Below are 27,244 nucleotides of genomic sequence, written 5' to 3'. Positions count from 1 at the left end.
GGAAATATGGAAGATATGGATATTTTGCGTCTTCGCCCTAAGAGTACGTATCAGAGAATAGGTACGTATATTTAATTAAGAAATTAATTGTTTCATTTGAATTAATTTTAAGTTAGCTTTTTTTTATATATGACGATGATAGCCCTTGTTTTTTTTTTTTTTTTTATGGGTAGTCCTATATCTCTGGGTAGGGACAGAACCAGATCATATAAAAAGGATGAATTCAGGATTCAGAGAGTGAAATCTTGCAACACTGGAAATGTTCAAAAAATGGCGTATTCTGACTTTTAGCACATGTCAAGTTCTCCGGTAAGGAATAGAAAAAAAATGGTTTTTATCATTGTTGAACTTCAGGAAGTTAATTTTTAGCATTCTTTGAGGTACTTTAATGTTGAATTTCAAAGAAATTACTTATTTTTACTATAATAATGTTTTATTTCGTTAGTGACGTAAACATTTTTTAATGAATAAGTAATTTTGTTCTGTCAATTCTTAGTTAACAGATATAAAAAATACACCTATTTTGTATAAATATTCTATTATTTATATGAAATATTCTAATCAAAATTTAGATGGTTCATGTCCTTTTTTGTTTCTGTTCTAATTTCATAGTCCCTAATTTTTGTCTTTAATAACAGGTCAGAATCTTTTGCTGTCATAAAGGGGAAATAATAAAGATCAAATACCTATTTCACAAATAATGGAAGCGGTAAGTAAAACATTACATATTTTGCTTGTTACTAAAAAAGATATATTTATGTATTAACACGTTCTACTAAAATTATCTTCTGGATATCAGCCAAAAATGTTATGGTGTTTTCTGACCTGAACAGAAGAAATAATATACATTTTATTTTTAATTTTGCACCCTATTTATATTTTTTATCATCTGATATTTGAGGGATTGACTCTATAATTAACTTAAATTTGCAGTCTTCATAAATACCATTAATGTTTATGAGGTTTAAATTTATATCTCAGTAATAAATATTATATGTCTCTAAATTGTCATGAATCTATTTGAGTTGCTATGATGTAGATCAGTTTAGGTAATTTTTAAATTTGTTATTAATTTATTTTAAAGGCCAGAAGAAAAGTTTAACTACAACTAAACTAACTAACCATAACTAAATTATGAAAATCTCAGATCTTTATACTGTTGTAAATTGTTGGACAAGTTCTGTTTTATTTTGCTTTACTGTAGCTGTTGAATTTTGCTAGTAGTAGCAGGCAATTTTTACTGCACTTAAAAGAAAATCAATCCTTATTTATCACTGTTTCAGGGTGGTTTTAGATATCCTGAGATTTCAGAGGATTATTCAGTGAGAGTTACATTGCAAGAGACAACTGGAAATTTCAAACTCTTATTTTCTGTTAGTGTAACTCCTACAAAATTAATAGATGACATATTTAAGGAGGTTGCCGAAAAATATGCATATCAGACAGATGAAATTGAAATTGTATTTAGGACTGAACATAATTTTGTAAGTAAAGATAAAATTATTTTTTTGAATTAATATATTTATAGAACACAAAACCCAGGTAATTAACATAATATTATTAGCATATTTGTATTAGTTTGTGGTTTCATAATTTTTTAATACATTCAAATGAAATTCAGTCACTATTTTGGTCTATTTTAGACTGCTTTAAGTGCTATTAAAGATAATACTTTATTGGAAGCTGATTTATGGCCTATTTCCACGGATGATGAATTTACTCTTATACCTCCTAAAAATAAAAATATGTCTTTATCTGTATCTGATGTCCCTGAGGACGATTTACTGCTAGGAGCTTCAGCCAGTCCAACAATCGAATTTGCCACTAGTGAAGAATGTTCATCAATAAAATTTAATTATGAGTCCATTGGATTTCATAACCAGGGTAGAAGGAAAGCAACTCAGTTAGAGCCTATTATAGGTGGTGTATTCTCATATCTTTATTATTAAGAGAGGCTGAACTAATTCAATTAATTTTATCTTTTTGTAGTTGAGTCATCGAACTATGTAGGATTAGTAAACCAAGCAATGACATGCTATCTTAACAGCTTATTACAGGCACTTTTTATGACCCCTGAATTCAGAAACGCTCTTTATAATTGGGAATTCGATGGATCTCATGAGACTAGATCGATTCCTTATCAGTTGCAAAAGTTGTTTTTGAATTTGCAAACGTCAACAAAATCTGCTGTAGAAACAACAGATTTAACAACAAGTTTTGGATGGCAAGGTATTATGATACTAGCTGTAATAGTAACAATTTTTCAGGAATTTTGTCTATATTTATATCAATTTATAGGTAGTGACGCTTGGCATCAACATGATATTCAAGAACTTTGCAGAGTTATGTTTGATGCATTGGAACAGAAATTTAAAGACACTAAACAAGCGAACCTAATAAATGATTTATATGAGGGGAAAATGTTAGATTATGTTAAATGTTTGGAATGTGGAACGGAAAAGTCTCGTGAAGATTCATTTTTAGATATTCCCTTGCCAGTTAGACCATTTGGAAGCACTGTAAGTTACTTTTGTTTTGTTGTTTTCTTTCAGGACTGTCATTATCAATTTTAGGTAGCATACAATAGTGTCGAGGAAGCTCTGCGTGCATTTGTACAGCCAGAAACTTTGGATGGCAATAACCAGTATTTTTGCGAGAAATGTAATAAAAAGTGTGATGCTCACAAAGGACTTAAATTTACAAAGTTTCCTTATTTACTTACGCTACACCTAAAACGTTTTGATTTTGATTACAATACCATGCATAGAATTAAATTAAATGACAAGTAGGTGCATCTGCAAAGTGAGTAAAGAAAATAGTAATCAATTTGTTTACAGGGTGGTTTTCCCAGAGAAATTGAATTTGAACGCTTTTGTTCCTGCTAGTAAAAGTGAGAATGATCAAGGGACTGCTGAAGGAGAGACAATTGTAAAATACGATGATTGCAGCACCACAGATTCAGGTTCAGCTGATGATGAAAGTTGTCAGGGTACTGATTTGTCTTCAACAGTTAATGGCCAAGATGACAATTGTGCTGATAGTGATGAAGGTTTTTATTTTTTACTTGTACAATTTTATAAAACTTTTTTTATCATAAAAAAGAACATACAGGGTCGCTGATATGTATGGGAAAAGTCAATTATTAGGTAAAATATAAGAGGTACCGCAAAAAGTTAAATATAAAAGTTATAGGGTTTTTAAATATCTATTAGCGGGTAATAAATTTAAGTATACAAGGTGGGTCATAAAGTCGTGGCACATCAAAGTCTCATTTTTTTAAATGGAACCCCCTGTATATTATTACATATTTCGGTTCTTCCTTCAATTCTAAGCAAAAATCGAACTACACGCAAGGTACCTCAATTCAACCGTTTTCGAATTATTGACTTGAAAATATCACTTACACAATTCAATTTAATTAATTTCGATGTTTTCGGTTTTATTTAACGATGCCATTCTGCGGAAACTGTGATACTTAATAATATTTGAGATCAGTTTTCAAGTTAGCATTTATAGATGTATAAAATGAAATTATATCAAGTTTGGAAATTACAGAATTTTCGTTCAACATTTCAAAATCAACACTGCATAATTCGGAAATAATTGTTGAATTTACGTACATTATGTGTATTATAATTAGGTACCTAAATTCAACAATTTCCGAATTGAAGTTTTGATCTTAAAATGTTAAACAAAAAATTTTGTAATTTCCAGACTTGATATAATTTCATTTTATACATCTATAAATGCTAACTTGAAAACTAATGTCAAATATTATTAAGCATCACAGTTTCCGCAGAATGGCATCGTTAAATAAAACCGAACACATCGAAATTAATTAAATCGAGTTATTTAAGTGATATTTTTAAAAGTCAATAATTCGGAAACGGTTGGTTTGAGGTATATTGTATGTATTTCGATTTTTGCTTAGAATTGAAGGAAGAACCGAAATTTGCAATAATATACAGGGGGTTCCATTTAAAAAAATGAAACTTTGATGTGCCACGACTTTATGGCCGACTCTGTATACTTAAATTTATTACTCGCTAATAGATATTTAAACATCCTATAACTTTTATATTTAACTTTTTGCGGTACCTCTTATATTTTACCTAATAATCGACTGTTTCCATACATATCAGCGACCCTGTATAGGCAGGGACTGAATATTGTGAATATTACTACAAACAATTTTATTTTTGCTTTTTTATTGTCTATTGGTAAATTCAAATTGCAAGATTAACATAATTACAATGCCTCTATAAAGAAATTGCCGTTTTTTCACTTATACGGGGTGGTCCGAACTGTATTCCGGAAACTTCGGCAGCATATTCTGCAGATGAAAATAAGTAAAAAAGTTCGTATAAATGTATGTCCTAAAATACTTAGTTTTGGAGATACAGTGTGTAGAAGTTTTATTTTTATTTCGATTTTTTCCAAATCATTTCGGAAGTAACGTCAATATTTGGATGAAAATTGGTGTCTGGAAGTTTTTTGACATGAGAAATTTGACTTTGATGTCAATATGACTCCTACTAGTAGAGGGCATCACCTACATATTTTTTAACTGGTTTGAAGAGTAATAACTTTTCGTCCGTACCTGTATAAAACTACTGAGTAAAAAAATATACATTTACGACGTTTTTTACGTGAAAAAGGTCTCTTGGTAAATATCGCTACGAGTAATGGTTTTCGAGATATTTGGAATCGAAATTATCAATACCTGTCATCATTGACATAAATTAAGCATGTTGACTAAATAGTTATCAGACTCAAATCATAAATTTGAAATGTTTTCGTGCCAAAAGTTCAACAGAAATTGTTTTATCATCATTTTTTGCAGAAAAATTTGATTAATTTAAAAAATTAAAAATTTTCCAAATCTATTATTTCAGTGAAATAACTATCTACTCAAAGTGTTTATTTTTCTTCAATAATGATATGTATTGTCTATTTCCATTCTAAATATCTTAAGAACGGTTGCTCTACGATTTTTACAAAGAGATATTTTTTACGTAAAAAGTCCCAGAGATATATATTTTTTCGCACCAAAATCAAATTTCTAATGTCAAAAAACTCCCAGGCACCAATTTTCATCCAAATATTGACTTTACTTCAGAAATTATTTCGAAAAAATCGAAATAAAAATGAAACTTCTACACCCTGTATCTCTAAAAGTAAACATTTTAGGACATATATTTAATATTTATACGAACTTTTTTAATTACTTTTATCTGCAGAATATGTTGCCGAAGTTTCTGGAATACAGTTCGGACCACCCTGTATATCAATTTATATAATAATTGTGGATCATTGCAGGATTTTTACCTTCTTTTTATTTTTTTATTCTTTAGGCATAGATGTTAGTTCTGGGAATAACCACCATGAAAATGAAGCTAAAGGTCCTTATCTCTATGATCTTTTCAGTATTATGATTCATTCTGGAAGTGCATCTGGTGGCCACTATTATGCCTATATCAAAGACTTTGATAAAAATTTATGGTTTTGTTTTAACGATCAAAGCGTCACTCCAGTAAGAATTAAAAAAATATTATTTTTTTGATATTATAAGGTTTATATTTTTTAGATAACAGAGGATGATATAAGGAAAACCTATGGGGGAGGACCACAAAGAACATATTATTCAGGAGCTTTCAGTTCTAGTACAAATGCATATATGTTGATGTACAGACAGATAGATAAGGTAAATAATACATTTTGAGTTTTTTTTTACTAAAATTTAAGACGTAGCCGACTTTAAACTTTTTTATTTGATTTGTTAAATTATAGGAAAGAAACATAAACGCTATGACGGTAATGGATTTCCCTCCGCATATTAACAAACTATTACATCGTATGAGGCAAAAAGAAGAGGAAGATCGAATTATCAGAAAAAAAGAAGATGAAATGATAAAGATAACAGTGTCTTGTTGTATAGGCGGCCTATTGAAAGAAGTTAAAATATCTGTAAGTATTATTTATCTTATTTTTTTGTTAAAATATCTTTAAAACTGATCTTTTGTAGACATTTTCCGATTCTACGTTAGCTGAAGTCGCTCAGCACGCCTATAATCGCCTTAGACTTGATGGTTCTAAGGATTCGAAAGACTGTCGAATTGTTGCCTACAATAAAAAAAATCGGTGTATTGATACTAGTTTTCCTTCTGAAGAGATAAAGTTCCATGATATTATACAGTCAAATAATCTGCATTATTCCGAGTGGATGTTGGAAGTTCGAGAACCAGGTTAGATACTGTTAACTTTAAAAAATGTCTATACCTATGTGGCGGATTCATCTCTCCAAAAAAATCCTTTATGGGTATTTCGCGGCTGCACTGCAAGAAAATCTACAAAATAAAATAGTTATTTTTTGTAAACACTTCTGGCGTTAAACCTAAACGGACACTGCTTGTCAGAAGTTATGTTTACGTTTATGCTTAACGTTTCGGAAAGTTTATCTCTTTCCGTCGTCGGAAGCAAAAAAAAATACAAAGAATAAAGAAAAAGCTATTTAAAATATTTAAATTCAACTATTTTGTTACACTGTGTTGTTAGATCTAAGATTTGTCAACATTTATGGGACACAGGACACAGAATAAATTTTAATAACACCAAAAGAAAAATAAAAGAGGCTTTTTTTAATTCAATCTAATAAAAATAAATGTATTGCTCATGCATCTGTAGATAGATGTAGATCTGTAGATGTATGGCGATCGCTTTTTTGATTTTAAAGAACATAACATAAATAAACATAACATACGTAAAATTTAAAAATAATCATACAGAAAGTTTGGGGCTTTTTGATTTTACCTTATTAAGTATTTGTTATCAGGTAGTAATTGTTAATTTTGAAGTTTAACTTGATATAATGTCATTTTAACAGAACGTCAACGGTTTCTTGTAGACGTATTTGTTTTAAAAAAGTGAAGTGTTCTCGAATAGTTGAATTTAAATATTTTAAATAGTTTTTTCTTTATTCTTTGTATTTTTTTGCTTCCGACGACTGAAAGAGACTTTCCGAAATGTTAAACCTTTTTTTTCTTTGTTAGGCAAATTTGTATAACTGTAAACATAACTTCTGACAAGCAGTATCCGTTTAGGTTCAACGCAGAAGTGTTTACAAAAAATAACTATGTTATTTTGTAGATTTTCTTGCGGTGTAGTGGCGAAATACCCATAAAGGATTTTTTTGAAGAGACTGTTAACTTTCTAAAACATTTAATGGTAGGGCTACATTTGCTTACCTATAATTCGGGTGATTATTGCAAAGCAATTATTGCATAAGACTAATATTCGTCGACAAAGATGGAGCTTCTTTAATTTTTTATGCTTTTTTTTAAGGGAGTAGTAGTGAATAAACAAAATTTAGTAATTTGCTTGTACTTAAGATTAGTAGGTACTACATACTAGCTCTGGTCACTTTATTTCCATGTCTGTACTTTAATGCATACGACAGAGATAAATATATACGACCAGTTGACAGACACAATGACAAATTAAAAGACGGCATACAGTGTTACCGGTTCGTACGAGAAATAAAATAATAATGAGATAATATATATATTTTAGGCGTCAAGTTGCAAAACCCGCCTTATCCATTTTTTTACAAAAATGGCCTAATATACAGGGTGGTCCGAACTGTATCCCGGAAACTTCGGTAGCATATTCTGCAGATAAAAATAAGTAAAAAAGTTCGTCTAAATGTATGTCCTAAAATGCTTAGTATTGGAGATACAGGGTGTAGAAGTTTCATTTTTATATCGATTTTTTTCAAATAATATATGAAGTAACGTCAATATTTGAATGAAAATACTAATGAGTGAAGAAGTATAATCCCCGTGACTTTTTACATAAAAATGTCTCTTGTAAAAATCGATACGAGCAACCGTTCTCAAGGTATTTAGAATGAAAATAGTCAATACATGTCATTGTTGACAAAAAATAAACACGTTGAGTAGATAGTTATTTGACTAAAATAATAAATTTGGGATTTTTTTTTAAATTAATTTTTCTGCGAAAAAATGACGATAAAACAGTTTCTGTTGAACTTTTGGCACAAACAATTTCAAATTTATGATTTCAGTCTAATAACTATTTAGTCAACATGTTTAATTTATGTCAATGATGACAGGTATTCACATTTTCGATTCCAAATATCTCGAGAACCAATACCTGTAGCGATTTTTACCATGAGAACTTTTTTATGTAAAAAACGTCATAAATGTATATTTTACTCCGTAGTTTCATACAGGTACGGACGTAAAGTTATTACTCTTCAAACCAGATAATAAATGTGTAGGTGGCGCCCTCTACAAGTCAAGGAGTCATGTTGACATCAAAATCAAATTTCTCTTGTCAAAAAACTCCCAAACGTCAATTTTCATCCAAATATTGACTTTACTTCAGAAATTATTTGGAAAAAATCGAAATAAAAGTGAAACTTCTACACCTTGTATCTCCGAAACTAAGCATTTTAGAACATACATTTATAGGAACTTTTTTACTTATTTTATCTGCAGAATATGCTATCGAAGTTTCCGGAATACAGTTCGGACCACCCTGTATATTAATAGTGGACCCAGAAATCTACATAAACATAATCCCAAACTGCAGTAAATGTTGCCTGTTCCTATATAAAATTCACTACAAATTACTTTACTCCAGCAAAATTCGTCTTATCTACTTATATTTGCTTTTTATTGTCGTTATTGTTACAAATCCCGCACTTTTTCATAAGCTTTTTACACAGGTATAATATTACTACTGATGTCTTTTCAAATCCTTACTTAATTTTAATAAAATAGTATATTTTCATTTCAAATACCGTATGATCGAAACAAAACAGCGTACAGTTGGTTTCCAATGTCTGGAAGCTTCTGTCGTGGTGTTGCTCCTTAGAGTGTAAAATCTATCTATGGACACAGTGCTCATGCACGCCGGTTAAAGGTCGGATGAGATCGGATATTTTTTGATGTAGATTGTCTAAGTGGGTAGGCCATTGCAATGATATGGCCGAGGATCGCTGTTCGGTTTCCGCGTAAACAAAGTAGCCCCGTCTAGATTAGTCTTAAGCTTGCTTGATTTTCATGCATCCGTTATCCGACTATACGATGATATGATATTAATTTTATCGGTTGAATTTCAAGGATTCGATTGGCTAAACGTCTAAAGTTCTAATTATTTTCAGGAACACCTTGGAAAGAATACAAAAAAGGCGGCATTAATATGAGTGCATATTTAATAAATATTGAAAATGAAGATATAGCATATTCTAAAGTTGTTCGAGTTGATGTCGATGACACTGTTGGAGATCTGAAACAAAAGTTAGGGGAGTTATTTACCGTAGAACCTGGTAATATTAAGGTATAATTGCAAAAGATATTTTGACATGTCCTAAATTAAAATTCGTTACTTTTAATCTTTAGGTTGTTTTACAAAGTTATACCAACGAACAAAAGTATTTGAAGGACGATTCTGAACTGGTGAATTTCGATTCAAACTTTTCGGAATATAAACTTTTTATAGCAAATATTATAGATAAAGATTCGGAAAATTTGAGGAAAAATATAAGTAAACTGAAAAAAATCGCAGAGTTGTATAGCCATGTCATTGCATTATCGATAACTTTACCAGTTACTAGTGAAGGTAGTGATTTAGAAATAGTCGTCCGTATCAGTTTTAAAATTAAATATATATTTTTAGCTATTCTGGAATCCTTATCAATACCTTTATTAGATACAAATCTAAATTTAGATAGACCTGATCAAAACATTGACAGAGCGAGCACAAGTTCTCCAGCTTTAAGAGTTTCACCTCAACCAGGGTCTGGTGGAATGTGTGGTGATGGGTACGATCAGAGCAATAGCGAAGATAGTAGTCTTAGTGATAGCGACAGAACTCTTATTGGGGACGCGCCAAGTAATTCGGATTTAATTTATTATTTTTGCGAGCACTAAATTTATTTTTTTAGCCGATTGCGTGGACCTTCTCTTAAGCAATTCGGCTTCTCCAGCTGACCAACATATGGCTTCTCCTTCTGACCCATGTCGAGATACTTACAATTATGACGTTCTGGGCAGGCCTGGCGATGAAATGAGTTGGGATGATGCCGAAACGGAAACAGATCTTCATAGGGTATCATCTCAGTTCCTCCTCTTTAAGGTAAAAACTATTTTATGAGCTGGTTTAAATTTAAATAAAAAAAATTGTATTTTTTTTCCAGTTTATGTATACCGGGTGTTTCTCAAAAGTCTCACGCTTTTGATGAAACTTTTCATTTTTCAGAGAAAGTAACGAAATTTGGTACGTTTGGTATATGACATATTGATAGACCTATTCAATTGTTTTCGATCACTTCCTGTTTTACCGGAAACTACTACAACTTTTGATTTTTAAATGACACCCTTGATATTTTTCTACCTTATTCGATAGAAAATGACACTGAATAGAATGACTCATATGTCACCTATGACATACGTATAACTTTGAATGAATCATATGTCAACTTTTGACATTTTCGCACGAAATTGTAACATTCACAACGACAATTTTACCTGAAATACCTAGTGTGTGGTACCAAATTATTCATAAAAAAATGCTTTTTCCAAATATGCTATTGAGCCACCCTCGTTTCATTTGAAAAAATTAGATGTGCGCTGTGATTAGAAATACGATTTGGGCATCTTTTAATTGGCTAGGACAAGACACGAAAAACATTAGATGATCAAATGTATTTTTCCAATGCTCCTTGATTAAAAGTTAGTGTTTTTAACATAGCCATGGCACTCTAGATTGTATATGATATGTCATTATATTCAGAATAGGTACCATTTTCTATTGAATAAAGTAAAAAAAAATAACAAGGGCTCCATTTAAAAATCACAAGTTGGAAAGTTGTTGGAAAGTTGAAAAGGAAGTGACCAAAAACAATTGAATAAATAAATAAATAAATGCCTTTATTGTCAAAAATGTTTACAATTTGTACATAAAGGTAAAGTAAACAAACAAAGTAAACAAATAAGGTACACAAACAAACAAAAGATAATACAAAACATTATAGAAATAATATTGTCAGTCTTATTGTTTAAAATAAACATTTATAAATGTTTACAATGTCAAAGAATAAAAAAAATAAAAATATTTAGTTAGTTTATAGTAAATATCAATGACCTCTAAATAAATTTATTTCGTTGTCATTGGTAAATATAGCAATAGCAAACATTAGACCAGTGTTTACAAGATCAAATTCGATTATCAAAATATAATTCATTCACGGTGTAGAAAGCCTTGTCTAGTAAATAAGGGTTCAATGCTTTGCGAAATGAAGAAAATGATGTTATGGATTTGATTTCAAATGGCAGGCGATTGTGCATTTTTTTCGAGTTGTATAATATTGAACTTTTAACTAACTTTAATACGTCAATCAATCCTTATTTATGTCATATACCAAAAACACACCCCCGTACCAAAAATCTCGTTTCGTTTATTTATCTGAAAATAAAAAAAAGTTATAGGGGTGAGCCACTTTTGAGATAGTTTTAGTTCAATTATAATTATATACAAAGCTTTTTTTATATCATTTTAATATAATCTATGTATAAATATTGCATATTGTTTTTTCAGTTAACAACAATATTAGATCATTTTGTAATGCCAGACGAAGGAGAATTTAATGTATACAGTGTAAGTTTTAAATATTTTCTTTCAGTTCTAAAGATTTTAATATATTTTATTTTTTTAATTTCAGGCTTTAGTAGATAAAAGAATAACTTTGGAGGCGTTGAAAAAACACTTAGAATCCACGTTAAGAGTTTCTTCTGAATATTTTAAGGTTTTTAAACATCATGCGATTGTAAATGATGAACTAACAAGGCTTAGTGAGACCCTGAGGTTATTTACGAAAGGCGATATGTTAATAATTAAATTAGGACGAGTACTAAGGGAAGACGAACACCTCTGTAAGGTAAGTTTTAGTTCAATATTATGTAAATTAATGTTATTACAAACTAGGTAGTGGCAAAATTTTGTTATATCAGTGTGTTCAAAGCAGGGTTGGAAAAAATCATGATTTTTTTAAAAAAATCAAAGAAATCAGATTTTTTTATTTAAATCAGATTTTTTTTTATTTAAATCTGATTTTTTTGATTTTAATTCAAAACAATATTTAAATCGGATTTTCAAATGACTAGGACTTATTTCCAATTAAAGTCCTATCGTAAATTGCAAATGTACCCCGATACCGATAACATTAACAATTCTACGAGGCGTTTGTGATTTTTCCACATCGGTCACCTATATATTCCGCAAAAAAAGTCGTTCGCTTCAGATCAAAAGGATTTTTTTTTCAAACGTCTCAAAAGAATTAATTTTTGTCATTTTAACGCATAGGCATAAAAGTAAAGCACTGTTACGCCTAAGCACAAAAGTACAGAAATATATTATTAAACTGATATTAAGTGTCAAATTCAACGAGTGTATAAATTGTTGCTCGATTACTGTTTATGTTACTTGCAATGTTTGAAATTGATTAAAAAATTAATTGTAATGTTCAAAAAAATAGTATGTTCTATTCGGGGTAAAAATGTACTTTTTGTGCCTCTCTGTATCGTTGGAATAGCTTTACGATGGTCCTTCAAAGGTACAGCATTGTCAAAAAAAGTATAATTTTTACTTCTAATAAAGCAATACACTATTGTTCGGAAATAGTCTTTAAGTCGAGAATGAAATTAGTATGTATTATCATCTAATGTCAAAGTGTAAAGTACTTATTGCAGATCAAAATGTCGTTAGAAATTTGGAAACATACAACAGTTTAAAAAAAATATAAAACAACTTATTTTCTGACGATTATAGATTCTCGGGAATGAAGATATAGTCTCTATATTAGAAGAACCTAGTTCTGCACTAGACTTTGTGAATGATATATGTATTCGAACAGCAAATTTTTGTCACTTATAAATAAATTTTAAAATAAATACCTGCGTTTAGTGGTCTAATGGATTCACACGAAATTAGTTCAAAAATCGGTCCAACAATTAAATTGGTGATTAGAAATTTTTAGATAGTTTTATAACATTTACAATTATTTTTCAATTTATTATCTGTTATATCTGGTATAGAAATATTTTTTATAGTTTTCTGGGACACATTTTTATAACTTTTACAGTTATTTTTTGATTTATAATAAAGTTTCAATAAAATCTTATTTTTTGATTTAAATCAAATGATTAAAATTAAAAAAATCACATGATTTAAATCACGATTTAAATCATGCCAACCCTGGTTCAAAGGATTCAGAAAAAAAGTCATATTCCTCCTTTAAAAGTTAAAAAACTTAAAAAATGTTTTGCCCAATGTTTTTATTGAAATTTTTGTTAAATGTAACTTCACTGGAAATTTAATGGTAGATAATATTTTTATTTCTTCAAAAAAGTCTTCTGGGTATTTCGCTACTTGCACTGTAAGAAAATCTACAAAATAAAATAGTGTTTGAAAAACTAACTAAACTAAACCAAACCAAACTAAAAAAATACATGTGCCATCTCTCGTGGGGAGATTCTTCATGTAAAATAAGATTTACTTTTCATATCAACATAGGTCCGATTCTGCTTTGTTTCGTAGCTACAGGGTGTTAAAGTCTTATTATTTTTTCAATTTATTATAATTTTCTTCTAAGCACTTTTAGCGTTTCGAATGAAATTTTGAGGGTAAAAGTTACTATAAATGCGACATATTTTAAAGCTGAAAAAGTGTCTATATATCCACCAGAGACGTGCATATGGGTTATCACTGGAATATTTTCCTAAAAAAAGTATCTACGCCACTGACATTTTTTTCTCTTGTTAGTGAAATAGTGTAAGCAGTTTAAAGCTGATTAAAAGTTGTCTCTCGATTTTTTGTCGATTTCGGGCTCCTTAATGAGATAACGCAATTTTATTAATTTGTCTTGATCCAAGTCTAACAGCAACCTCTAAAAAAATTTAATATCATTAACTTGCGAAAGTTTTAAATAAGCACACATCGATTCCTCATCAAAAAATATGAAAAGAAGTTCCACAAATAAAAATAAACATGGGTATGGAAAGGCATAATTTTAGAGTTACAGGATGTTAAAACTTTTTAAAATTAGCTATTTTGTAATTATCTTAATACCGTAATTTTTTTATTTGAAATTGCAGTAGCTGGAACTAATAGTAATAATAACTAATGGTAATAATATTTATAACAAATTAGATAAAATATGTAATTTAAAAATAAATTATAAAAAAAATTTATAAAACTGCGTTTATCTCATCAAGGAGGCCGAATTCGACAAAATTTCAAGAGGTAACTTTTAATTGGCATTAAACTGCCTACATAATAGAAAGAAATTTCAGTAGAAAAAAAGTCAGTGGTGCATGTTTTTTTTTGAAAAATATTCCAGTGATAACCCATATGCACGTTCCTGATGGATTTATCGATACTTTTTTGGCATTAAAATATGTAGCACTTATAGTAACTTTTACTCTCAAAATTTCATTCGAATCGCTAAAAGTAGTTGGAAGAAAATTATAATAAGTCAAAGACATTATAAATATAGACCGAACATCTCATTCATAAATACTCGTTGGTAGTGTATCAAACATTCCAATGTGTCAAACAAGGACAGAAGAGACAGAGAAGTCTAAAATTTCCGACCTCGGCAACTAGGCGCATTTGGATTGTTCTAATGGCCAGTGACGTATCGTTTTTTGGAACGAATTTAATTAGTAAAGTAAAAGTGAAGTGATTAGTAAAATGTTTACTCCATATTAATATACTACATTAACACTTTTTCGTCAGATGAGTTTTGTTATAAGGTCTAATATAATAATATAATCCTTGTTTATATATTAATAGTTAGTCAATGTGCCTGTATAAGTCGATGCTGCCAACTGGTGGCAGAAATTAAAACGTAAAAAGGGGCGGAGACTATTGAATTTGGCAAAGAAGTAGGGACTAGGAATTCTTCGAATTTAATTCTGGGTAAAGAATAAAATATCTTATCTGCTTTGAACCGAATTTTTACCTCAAAGCGTTATTTACATTTTTATTTTTGGATATGGATTTATATTTATTTTGATTTTCATGGCCCCTTGTTAAATACTAAATTATTATATTAGGTATATATATATTTTATTTCTAGATGGATAATTAAATAAATATATGAAACTATACCTACCTACCTCTGTAACTTTGTAAAAAGTATGACGGATTTAACATAATGTTTTTTTTTAAATGTAACATCCTATTTTATTTTAGATCCTGCGTAAAATCATTAATTTTTTATGTATAATCCTTGTATAATGGTGTAACCTAAAACTAGTTTTCTAATATTTCAATTTGTTGATGAAGAAAAAATATTAGATACTATGTAGATATTTAAGGCAGATGCTACAGGGTGTTCAACATATATTGATGGTTAATTCTACGTAATTAAAATTAAAAAAATATCTGCAGACTCTTTCAATGACACAGCCTATACTGAGTGTTTTTTTTTTAAAGTGATTCACCTCTATAACTTTTTTATTTTTTCAGATTCCGAGAAAAAAACTAAATTGGGAATGTTAGTAGGTATATGACATAAATCGAGATTGATTCGTATTCAGTTAGTTTCGGTCACTTCCTGTTTCACCGGAAATGTATACATTTGATTTTTAAATGGTACCCTCGAGATTGGTATATACCGTAAGATCGAAAAAAAACGGCGTCAGCGATGGCTATGAAATGAACATCGATGACATTTCTCATATAAATTTACATATAAAATAGCCATTGCTGACGCCGTTTTTATTCGATCATACGGTACTTTATTTGATAGAAAATGACATTCTGAATAGAATGACAACTTTTGACATCAACAATCATATGTCAACTTTTGACATTTTCAATTAAATCAAAAATAGCATTTTAAAATTCAATCTAGTGTCATGGCTGTGTTAAAACCATTATTTTTTAATCAAGGATTAATCAAGGAGCTTTGGAAAAATTGATTTGGTCGTCTAATATTTTTTGTGTCTTTTCCTGGTCAGTTGAAATATGCCCATTTCGTATTTTAATCATAACTCAATTTTTTTTTAATGAAACGAGAGTGGCTCATTAGCATATTTGGAGAAAAGCATTTTTGATACCTAATAAATTTTGGTACCTAATTTTGGTAAATAATTTGGTACCACACTCCCGTATGTCGAGTCAAACTGTCGTTATCTTTACGACCGGTTACATGTTTATTATCATGGCACTCTACTAGATTGAACTTTAAAAATACTATTTTTAAGTAAAAGAGTCAAAAGTTGACATTAAATTATTCTATTGAGAATGCCATATTCTGCAAAATAAAGTAAAAATACCGACGGTACCATTTAAAACCAAAAGTTGTAGTCATTTCCGGTGAAACAAGAAATGACCGAAACTAATTGAATACATCAATCAAGCTACTTTTGAAAAACACCCGATATATTATAATTCTTTCTGATAGATTTTACAAAAATCCTTCAACTTCTATTAAGAATGTCATATAACTAAATAAATCACTTTACTTAATGCTTAATAATAAATAATTTTTGTTTTGTCATATGGCAACTTGTTATAATGTAAATGAATTAAAAGAAGGATAAAATTCAGAACAGATTGCAAGCTGTTGAGTATAGGTGTACTTAATATACTTTCTTAACAAATGTTGAAAGGTTTTGTAAAATCACTAGAAAAAATAATAATATATATATCGGATCAGCCAAAAAAAAATGTTTGAACACAGTGTAGCATCTAACTGCAAGTATTTTTACATATAAATATATTTTTTTTCATCTCTGTAAAACACTCCTACCAAATTTGTGTAGTCCAACTTCGGAAACAACTGACAGTTAAGTAACATAGGAATAAAATTTTACTTTTTTTTAAATTGTAAATACTTACTAACGTTATTTATAAAAAAAAGTTATAGAATTTTAGGCAGAATCAACTGAAAATAAAATAAAATGGAGTTTTGCATTAAAAAAACATGTATCCGCCACATTTTTGAAGCAACCAGTATACTCAAATATAACATTTGAACTGTGTCTCTAAAGATTCTCTATTCCCTTTTTTTATTTTTTTTTTGAATTCCCAAAACAAACGAGATAATTAACTTTATTTCTTCGTGATATCTCATTTTATAATATTTCGGAAGAATTAATCAGGTATCTTATTTTTATAATTATTAGAAATAAATCGGAATTAAAGGATAAGGGATATGTAAATATATACCATACGATAAAAAAAAACGGCCTCAAGAGGTGGTTTGGAAATGAATATCGATGTCATTTGTACGTAAACAAATAGACGCCGTTTTTTTTCGCTCATACCGTATAAGAAAAAAAATTTAATAAAGCAAACGCATTTATTAATACATGTATATAGATTTACATGGTATGAAGAAATTCGCATTATGATCTCTGAAGGTCCCACCAATGCTTGGTTAAAGTGGCGAGTACGACCACTTAGCAGTCACACCTATAATAATTTAATAAAATATGAATATAATAAACAAACTTATTTCTTTTAGATTTTTTAAAAGCGAGTTATATGTGTTAAGTGGTTTTTGATTATTTTAGGCTAAATTTTTTAGACATATTATTTTAGACCAAATTGTCTGCCCACTCAAACGTCTTCAAAATTATAATGTAGGAAATTCTTAATATGTTTTAATTGGGAATACTTTTAGAAAGTTTCATTTTCACCAAACAAAACTACGTATGTATAATAAATTGCAGTATAATCAACTATAATGCATGATATATACTAGGGGCGTCAAAACTAGATGTTGGGTTTTTCTCGATTATTTCGAACAGAACTCCAATTTTTTCTCAAAAATTTTTTCCAACTTTGTTTTGAAAAATAATTTTTAAATCCATAATCGATGTATATACAGTAATGTCCTCTTTTAGAATACATAATTATTTTCAGCTGCATCGATAAAATAAATCATATTTACTGATGCCAAGTAAAAAAATAATTAGAAAATTATTTTAAACATCTAATTCTTAATTTTTGTCGCTGATAAATAGATACATCACTTTTGTCGACAAACCTACTAATAAAAATTGCGTAAAAAATCATGTTTATTCGCAAAGAGACAATTGAAAACAATTTAATAACTATTAATTTGGGATATAGATCTTAATAAAACAAAAGTTGCATAAAAGCTTTGTTGATTTATGATATAAAATACAGTGTTTCATTTGAAATAGCAAAGAAAAATATAATATCTAGTTTTGACTCATCCTGTATATAATAAACAATTTAGTCTATTTTAATATAATTATATGAATTATATAATTATTAATTATTAACTTAAATTAGTTCCAGTAAAAAACGTCGATATTACCTATTTTTAACTTAACTTAGAAAGAGAGGGCTTTAAATATATATTTTATTATATAAACAATAAAATTCAATCCAAAAAGGGTCAAAATATATTCTTTGGTCAAAATGAACTCTATACGACTACGACATTATGGTATTTTTTGGATGACAATTTAATAACAAATCCACCAAGCAAAAATACACAAAATATAGCCTTTCTTTTTCACAAACTCATAACCTTTGCTCATAACTAATAACTTTAAAAGTAAATATATATTTGAATCATCCTGTATATCTATAAAAATACCTCACTGTCAAATTTACGCTACTTTTGCAAGCATATTTTACAAAAAAAATATGATTTGAGTGAAAAATATAAAATAGGAAATCTGATATGAAGCTTTATCTAAACACAGGGTTGACTGTGGATAAACAATATTTTACGTTATCAAGTTATTAAGAAAAATTCTCGGAAAAATTATAAAATACACAATATATCTGACAATTCCAAAAAAGCAAAGTGAGAAATGAAACAATTTATAGCATAAAATCAGTATTTTTTTAAACTTTTAAGCAAACTGGGCATTATCGTTTAATCTATCTATCAATCTATCCAATGTTTAATATTTTTTTTATATGGTTTAAATATTATTAAACTTATCTCAGACTCTATAACATTTTTCCCAAGAGTGATTTAAAACAAATTTATATGAATTTAGAAATAAATATGAACAGTATTTACTTACCTGTAAAACAGATGCTTTTTGCTTAATTAAATATGTTGGAAAATATTATCCAGTAGGTACAAATACACAACACTTAAACACAACAAAATAAACTAATAAAATAATAGTTTCTAATCCAAATTTCACAAATACTGTTTATGTTTCTTCGCGAGGGACGAAAAAAACTGAATTTTTAATTACTCAGATATGCATTAAGGTATATTTCAATTCAAAAGCTTATAAATATTTATTTTTATAAGACATAACCTAAAACGAAACGTAATTACAAGTCGAGAAAGATCAACAAAAACTGCCGAATTTAGAAGCGAATATAACTTTTTTCCTTTTTTCTTGTCACAGTTGAAACAAACAAGGATAAAGCTATTTCGTAAAAACATGGGTGAAACGTGCTAATAAGTGGCCCAATAGATGTGACCTCGCGCCCTTCCATTTTTGAACGATGGGCGGGTTTAACGGATTCCCCTCAAAGAAAATCGTAGGGGAATACAAAAATTCAGAACGGGCAAGGCGCCACCTAGAAGACGGGCTTGTACTAAGCCCTCATTGTACATCTATTTATACATAATCAAGGATATAATTAATATCCCACATATACTTATGTTGAAACGTTAGTAGGTAGTTTTCGAAAATCGCTCCAACGTCGATTTTCAATTTAAACTTTCAGTTAATTCTATATAAACTTTCAGTTACTTTTGAATATTTACAGGGTGACTCAGGCTTCCGAAACAGTTCAATATTAGGTTTGCGGTTGGTGACTTTTCTTTCAATTTTTTCAGAATATGGAGGCAATGGTAAAAGCACATTTTAGACATTTTTGTAAACATAGGGGCCAGAACATATTTTCAAACTAAAGTTGTAGATTTGCCATTAAATTTCCATTCCAGAAATACCTAGGGTTGCCACCTGTCCTTTTTTGAAAAGGACAGTCCTTTTTTGGAAGAACTTGTCCTTTTGACTTTTTTTTACTTAAAAAGTCATTTTTATTTACGTATTTTCCCTCGGTATTTTCCCTGAGAAAATTACCTACAGCAAACAGAAATATTATTTTCGTCCAAATTTAATTAGAGATGTTATAAAACTTATAAATACATTTTCTTGTTTAGAATAGGCAACATTATTTAGAACTTCCCGTTTAATCTCAAATGATAATTTAGGTTTTAGTTTTACCTTTTTTGATCTTAAAAAGAACTTTTTAAAATTAGTAATTAGTAACGATTTAGTTAGTTCGCAATCGATAGCTTCCTGTAAAGTACTATGTAATAGTTGTTTAATCTTGTATTATTAATAACTTCCTATACCTAAAATCATTATTTAATGAGAAAATTGTGTTTTTTTGAAAATATAAGACAAGATTTGACTTTCGGTTTCCTTCTTGTATTATGATGGCTCTGATACGAGGCAATTACCTTTTAGTCTCTCAATAGAAGGCATTTATCAAATTGAAAAGTAATCAAATCTGTGTGCTACAGTATGGGATTTCTGTCGCATAATAATGAATATTACGTTTATTTACAAATCCATTACTTTTAAAGGTAGCTTCATCAGACAATCAAATTTTAATTAAATGTCCCAATCTTCATGAACTGTATTAAGCATATGTATTGCGGTTTGAATCACCCCGAGAATCACCCTGTATGTTGACAAAAATATTTTGAAAATGTGCGTTACAATGGCCCCCATCTTATGTAAAAAATTGAAATAAAAATTACAAACCTAAAACGTAATAGGTAAAAAGCTTTTTTGGAGGCCTTGGTCACTCTGCATATAGGTATATATAAAACTAGTAGCCTAAGAATTATTTACAGTTCGTCCCATTCTAAAAAAAAAGAACACACACCGTACAAATAACTCTAGGAAGAGGTATTTGTACGGTGGTAAAAATGTTTAAACGAGGCCGAAAGGGCAGATATAATAATGCAATAAAATGTAAAAAAAGGGCGGGTAAACACCTTTGTTTATTTGTTGAGCAAAATTCCTTTAGAATATCGTATATAATGACCAAAATATGACGCAATTTTAAGAAAAAAAAGTCGCTTTCTGGCTTATAATAAAGTTTCAAATGCAACGTTTATATTCAACTTTGTTATGATCTACAACAGTTAAGTAGTAATTGAGACGAATTATAATTCAATTACCGGCTACTACGTTCTTGTTTTAATAGCTTAAAATTCAACAAATATAATTAGAAATTATTTTAATTGTGAGAGGCTCCCTTGTGGGACGCCTATGTACGGCGATTACGGCGCGGCGGAAACAATACCTATCTGTGAAAAAGACAAATCTGGGTAATTTGAGCTTATTTTTCCACACATTTGACACTGTCGTACCATATTGAAAATTCGCAGATTCAAAAAGTACGTTAAAGAGAAGCAAAAAACTACTGAAAAACACTGAAAAGTTCACTTCGGACTTGATTCCGACTTCACAACACACCGTAAGCTAAACGTAGTACGCTATAACGGGACCAAGGGCCGTCGCGAGGGGTGGTGGGACGGACGGCTCATTTCATTCTGGAAGACCAGCAGCGACGTTGCCAATAGTTCTAGAACGTTTCAGCACATTAAACAGTAAACATGTCCTTTAATAGTAACGCATATATCCTCTGGTTAATAACCATATTATTACGCATGCTTCTTTAAAAATAAACTATTAATTTAATTAAGAAATTGAGATTTATTGATATCCGGTGAAGGTTTTAAAGTCACCTTTTCTGCAAATCAAACCAAGTAGATAGGCGCAAATTTGAGACGTGGCAATGTCGCCTTCTCTATCTCAGTTAGTTTTTACAGTACGTAGTCAACCTCCGATTGTTTGATCGGGTTAAAATGCACAATGTGATATCTGTTCTTCCTAAATCTATGTAATAAGTCAAAAGATTATTAAAACTTTAACACCCTGTAGCTACGAAACAAAGCAGAATCGGACCTATGTTGATTTGTTGATATGAAAAATAAATTTTATTTTTACGTGAGGAATCTCCCCACGAGAGATGGCACATGTTTTTTGAAACACCCTGTATAAGATTTTTTTTGCAAATCTATTTTCTTTTAAAACATTTTACTATTTTAGATCTTTCATTTAACACCTGACAATATGGACCCGAATAATTTATTATTTGAACATGTTATTACCAAAAATCAAACAGTACTATCTGTTAAAAAAGAAATAATACAACACGCGAAGAAAGAAAAACAGTTGGACATTGCTCACGAGAGATGTAGGTTGAGGGAGAAGAACTGGAAAAAGGTAACAAATTTTAGGCGTTGGTAACAATAAGTTTTCTACACGTAATTATACTCGTAGCCAAAAAAGGTGTATTTGGATGATCAGAAGTTTGGCGATGAAATTATGTTTCCATATAATCTCGAATTGTACCTGCAAGAATTATCTGAACCGGAGACTGTAACATCAAATAATCAGTTTGTGGTATTTTTAAGGAAGTGGAGCCCTTCTGAATTAGAACTTGGCCCATTTGAAGGTATATTATTACAATTTTAGTTCAAAACTAATCAAATTAGTTTCTGTTCCATTTTAGAGGTTGTATTGGACGTGTTAAGCATGGATTACTTCAAAACGAAGATTTCAACAATTTCGGGTATCCCAGTAGAGAATTTAAATGTGTCCCATGTTAAAGGGAATTTCCCTTGGGATATGCACTTGTTAGAGATTCACTTAAACTTAGAATGGGACCCGAAGGTGAAAAGTTTGGATCAGTGGCCAATAAGTGTAGAAGATGGATGCATGTTTTTCTACAAGTTAGTATGTTTTGTCGAAATTTATTGGGCAACATTTTTGTGTTATTACGGTATACAAACCCTTTTTAATACTGTATATTCGTCAGTTATATCATATATGTATTATGTATTGTCTTTTATAATGCACAGGGTGTCTCATTTGGGTTGAAATCATAATGTATCTCCGTTATTAGTGAAGATAGGAGGATGCGCTTTTTTTGTATAAACTTATCCCGTTTTTTTGTCAAACGGGAGATGCTGTAAACTAAATTTTCATGTAAACTAAATTTTCGTTTCTGAACTACAGGGTATTTTTGGAAATTTTGCAATTTGGGGCATCCCCTTATCTCTGTTAATGTGAAAGGTATCGAAGAAAATAATATTGTATGAGGGAAGATATGGAAGATATGAACTAAAACATTCTTAAATATAACACTCTGTATATTTATAAATCATATGCTCTCGCTTGCTATGAGCTTTTCAAAAATATATATCACCCTATATTTATTTTCAATATTTACTGCATTGCTTAAAAGTTTGTAATAGTTTAAAAGAAAGAATATTTTAGTACGAAATAAAATTTTCAGATGTATTGTATGAATATTTTAGTAAGTACCATTTTGCCTTTTTTTGTTATCGATCATGGCATGACCTACTAATAAGAAAATTATATTTTTTAATACCGTATGATTGAAAAAAACGGCGTCAGCGATGGCCATGAAATGAAGATTGCTGTCATTTTATATGTAAAATTAGGTATATGGGAAATCGATTGTGTCATTGTCTAAATAAATTTTGTGCTTTTTTAACATTATAAAACAGAAAAAAATATGGCGTTAATTAAAATTCTATCAATAACAATCATATAACAATCTATTAAAAATTAAAACAAAATTATATTACCATAGAAACGCGTTTTGATTTTTTAGGAATTTGGGAATTTAATTATATTTTTATGTTTTTTTTATTTTCTAAGGCTCATATGCTATACCAAAGTTAATTTTTAGATTACACTAAAAGACGTTTTTTTCGCTCTACTGGAAAACTTTCAAAATATGTATTTGATACGACACTTTGTGTAGAAGATATGTATTGTCTTTTATAATGTATAGATGAGGGAATTTTTACTAAACCCAACTTGTATTGTTTCTGTGCAATACTATTTGGAGTAAATTGTCATGTAAAGAATTCAATTTTAAGATATTCAGATGACAGTGTTTTGAAAAATAATTTTTGAATTTCGATATTTCGACCTTTTTCGGAACACTAGGCTACCTTGTACTTATCTTTATATCATAGGGAATGTTAATGCTAAATATACATACATTTTCTAGAGACAGTACGGAGTCCCCTAAAGAATTAACGCCGGAAGAAAAGAAAGAAATCAAAGACTCGGAGGACGCCAGGCTAGGTAGATTTAGCACAAAGAATTACTCTCCAGGTAGAGAACGAGCCTTAAAAATTTACCTGTACGATTCTTCCACCTCCAAACACGAGGAGGAAATAGACTGACATGTCTCCAAAAACTACGAACCGTTCAGTTACTGCGTCCTCAGCTGAGCGACGGTCAGCGGAGCACGTGTCGCGGTAAACTACTATTCGGGGTGGTCGCTAATCTAAACATTAATCGAAAATAAATATTTACAGGGTGGGCCAATAAGTACACGACAAATGGGATTTTTTGAAATGCGAGTTATTGAAAAAATTTTATTTCAAAATTTCTTTCATCTGATAAACACCGTAAATAATTTTGATGTATGCCATTACAGATTACAAAAATCGTCTTTCTAACAAAGCTAAAGGACACGGCCGTTTTAGAACTCTTACCGTTCTGTGGATAATTGTAATAATTAAAAAATGACAATTTCTGAAATACAAAACTTGTATTAATAATGACTTCTAGAAAAGAAAAACTTCAACCTAACATTTTTTTTAAATAGTTGAATTGTTATTGGATATGGTGAAGAAATTTTATATCAACTTTCTATCAATAACTCATTAATAAAAAATCTATTTGTTGCGTACTTTTTTGCACATCCTGTAGAATTAAGCACACCACGAAATCGCGTTGCTTTATTGGCTGCCTGTTTTCTTACCTTGTTGTGCAATCAATATAATTTTTACGAACTATTCACAATAACTGACAAGAAATGTGATTAAATAATTTTGAGTTGAAAATGCGGTTCTGTGGTGTATTTAGTTAATATTTATTTGTGTTAATACTGTACTTTCGGACATAACAAAACGTTACAGGTTAGATGTAATTTGTTGTAATATGTTAAATTTTAAATTAGTCGTGGCTAAGATTAAAGTATTTATTTATATTTTTTATACAAAATTGAAGTTTATACAAAATAGAACAGTTTTCTCTGTTTTTTATGTTCAAAATTTAAGAAATAGTTCAAAGCAAAAGGGGGCACTGTTTAGTCTAGTGATTTCCAATACAAGTGCAAATAAGTTAATTGTTAAATTATCATAAGAAATTAATTATTGTTGCATTATGTGTTAGTTGTACAGGGTGGGTCAAATTGGACGCTTTTAAAGGGAAACACCCTTTTCTATAGGAGATAGACGAAAACTAATATCGATATCTGGAGCTCAATTTTTGCCAAAAACATGATGGTGAAAACTACACATCGATATCTGTTACCGTTACGGAGTTACAGGGTTTTTTTCAAAAATATGCTGTAACTTTTTTGCTATGGAAAATTTTGTATTTTTATGAAAACATTTCCAAAGCACCTTTTTACGTAGAATTTAATGGTTTAAGTATAATTTTTTAAAAATTAATAATTTAAGAATTATCAACAGACAATTTGATTTTTTATATGGGACACCCTATATATTTTTAATTCATTGAAAAGAATTTAAAATTACCTTTCCAAAAATATAGCATACCTGATATTTTGCACGATTCCTCTTCGAGATATGGAGTTTATAAAAATTCGCCCACTTTAAATAAGTAGGCTTTGAACGGCGCAGGCTGTAATGCAAAAAAATCTAGCTGTGAGCATCAATTAAAACGAAAATAATATTTGCTATGAGAGATGCAGAATTATTATAACAATTTAAACTATTATCAGTGCAGTGGAGAAATTTAAACTATATTTAACCAACATCAAAATATTTAAATTATATCTAATAACAATAAAAATAAATAGCAAACCAAGACATGAGATTTTGCTATAGGTGTTCGACATATCGACCGTCTTCTGTTATGCACAGACGGGGCCGTTTATGAACATTTCTCGCGGAATTCATTAACTTAGTGGGGGTGAAAGACACCCACTCATAATTGCTAATTATTTCTAATTCTTGTCTAGATTATACGGGCAATTTTAAAATAAGTACCTTTATTCTTCCGCAAATATATATAGGATAGATCCATAGGCACTAAGTCCGGCGGCCTCGACGGCCACCGGCTGGGATCTTTGTTAACTATTCAATTATTCTGGAAATTAGCTGCAAAAATTTGCTGATAACTTCAGCGTCCTGAGGTGGTGCCTCGTCTTGCTGGAAAAATATGTTTTTGAGTTCCATTAGGGGCATATCATCAATAAGGGGTCCAAAGCCTACTAGTTAAAAGTGACGAACTTTTAAAAATTCTGTATTTCGAAGGGGATTATATCAAATTATCAAGTGTGCTATATTTTTGGAAAGGTAATTTTAAGTTCTTTTCAGTTAATCAAAAATATACAGGGCGTCCCGATAACTCTTAAATTATTAACTTAAAAAAAACTATACTTATACCATTACATTCTACGTTAAAATGTGCTTTGGAAATGTTTTCATAGAAATACAAAATTTTCCATAGTAAAAAAGTTACAGCGATTTGTTAAAAATGCACATTTTTGAAAAACACCCCTTAACTCCGAAACAGTAATAGATATCGATGTGCGGTTTTCACCATCACGTTTTTGATAAAAATTGAGCGCCAGACGCCGATATTAGTTTTCGTCTATCTCCTATTGAAAAGGGGTTTTCCCTTTAAAAGCGTCCAATTTGACCCACCCTGTACAGTGTATGCCAAAAACTGCGAAATAAACGGAAAGAAGTTTAGTTATTGAATTATTGACGAAAAGTTTATACCCAGTTAATTGAGCATGCCCAATATGAAAAAAAAGTATTTTGGCAATTTACATATAAAAATTAGAGCAAGATGACAAAATATATTTTATAAAGAAATGGAGATATTTTATTAACGAAAAAAAAACTAAATACATATACAGGGTGTCAAAAATCTTGTGATGTATCTATCTTTGGTGGGCGATTCTACAGATAAAAATAAAACAAAAAGTTCCTATGAATGCTTCCCGAAGAAGTTACAGCTCTTGAAAGATTAAATAAAAATAATATATTATTTGTTATTATATATTTTCGTTACGGTAGAGTACTACTGGTGGT

The 27,244-nt window shown here is 29.7% G+C and overlaps 1 protein-coding gene and 1 long non-coding RNA gene across 3 annotated transcripts; one reads left to right on the top strand and one right to left on the bottom strand.

Annotated features, from left to right (window-relative positions):
* The first annotated feature begins 231 nt into the window (after positions 1–231).
* On the top strand, positions 232–25,426 carry LOC115889807 (ubiquitin carboxyl-terminal hydrolase 47). 2 transcript variants are annotated; one of them, XM_030909895.1, is made up of 22 exons: positions 232–309; positions 639–709; positions 1,284–1,484; positions 1,644–1,920; positions 1,990–2,229; positions 2,299–2,519; positions 2,574–2,785; positions 2,838–3,049; positions 5,355–5,533; positions 5,588–5,704; positions 5,791–5,967; positions 6,026–6,245; positions 9,188–9,363; positions 9,426–9,645; positions 9,703–9,918; positions 9,971–10,161; positions 11,623–11,682; positions 11,747–11,962; positions 22,176–22,352; positions 22,410–22,584; positions 22,642–22,861; positions 24,175–25,426. In XM_030909895.1, exons 2-22 carry the CDS (start codon positions 701–703, stop codon positions 24,350–24,352), a joined length of 3,894 nt encoding a protein of 1,297 aa, XP_030765755.1. In that variant the 5' UTR covers positions 232–309; positions 639–700; the 3' UTR covers positions 24,353–25,426. The 2 variants fall into 2 exon arrangements, with proteins under 2 accessions (XP_030765755.1, XP_030765748.1); XM_030909888.1 differs by having other exon boundaries at positions 239–380.
* Positions 17,382–19,263, bottom strand: LOC115889822. The gene is made up of 2 exons (XR_004051515.1): positions 19,107–19,263; positions 17,382–17,508 (listed from the first exon to the last, which is right to left on the bottom strand). It is a non-coding gene; the product is annotated as an uncharacterized LOC115889822 (long non-coding RNA).
* Positions 25,427–27,244: the final 1,818 nt, after the last annotated feature.

Source organism: Sitophilus oryzae, unplaced genomic scaffold, assembly GCF_002938485.1.
Source record: "Sitophilus oryzae breed Bouriz unplaced genomic scaffold, Soryzae_2.0 scaffold_1177_pilon_pilon, whole genome shotgun sequence".
Classification (NCBI taxonomy): domain Eukaryota; kingdom Metazoa; phylum Arthropoda; class Insecta; order Coleoptera; family Curculionidae; genus Sitophilus; species Sitophilus oryzae.
The sequence above is the reverse complement of the archived record's forward strand: the minus strand, read 5'-3'. Positions and strand labels throughout refer to the sequence as shown.

Bases quoted from the DNA above. Each gene is read 5' to 3' on its own strand.
- LOC115889807 (XM_030909895.1), top strand. The intron at 2,786-2,837 runs GTAGGTGCATCT...ATTTGTTTACAG, and splicing joins AGAATTAAATTAAATGACAA to GGTGGTTTTCCCAGAGAAAT. The intron at 9,919-9,970 runs GTAATTCGGATT...TTATTTTTTTAG, and splicing joins TCTTATTGGGGACGCGCCAA to CCGATTGCGTGGACCTTCTC.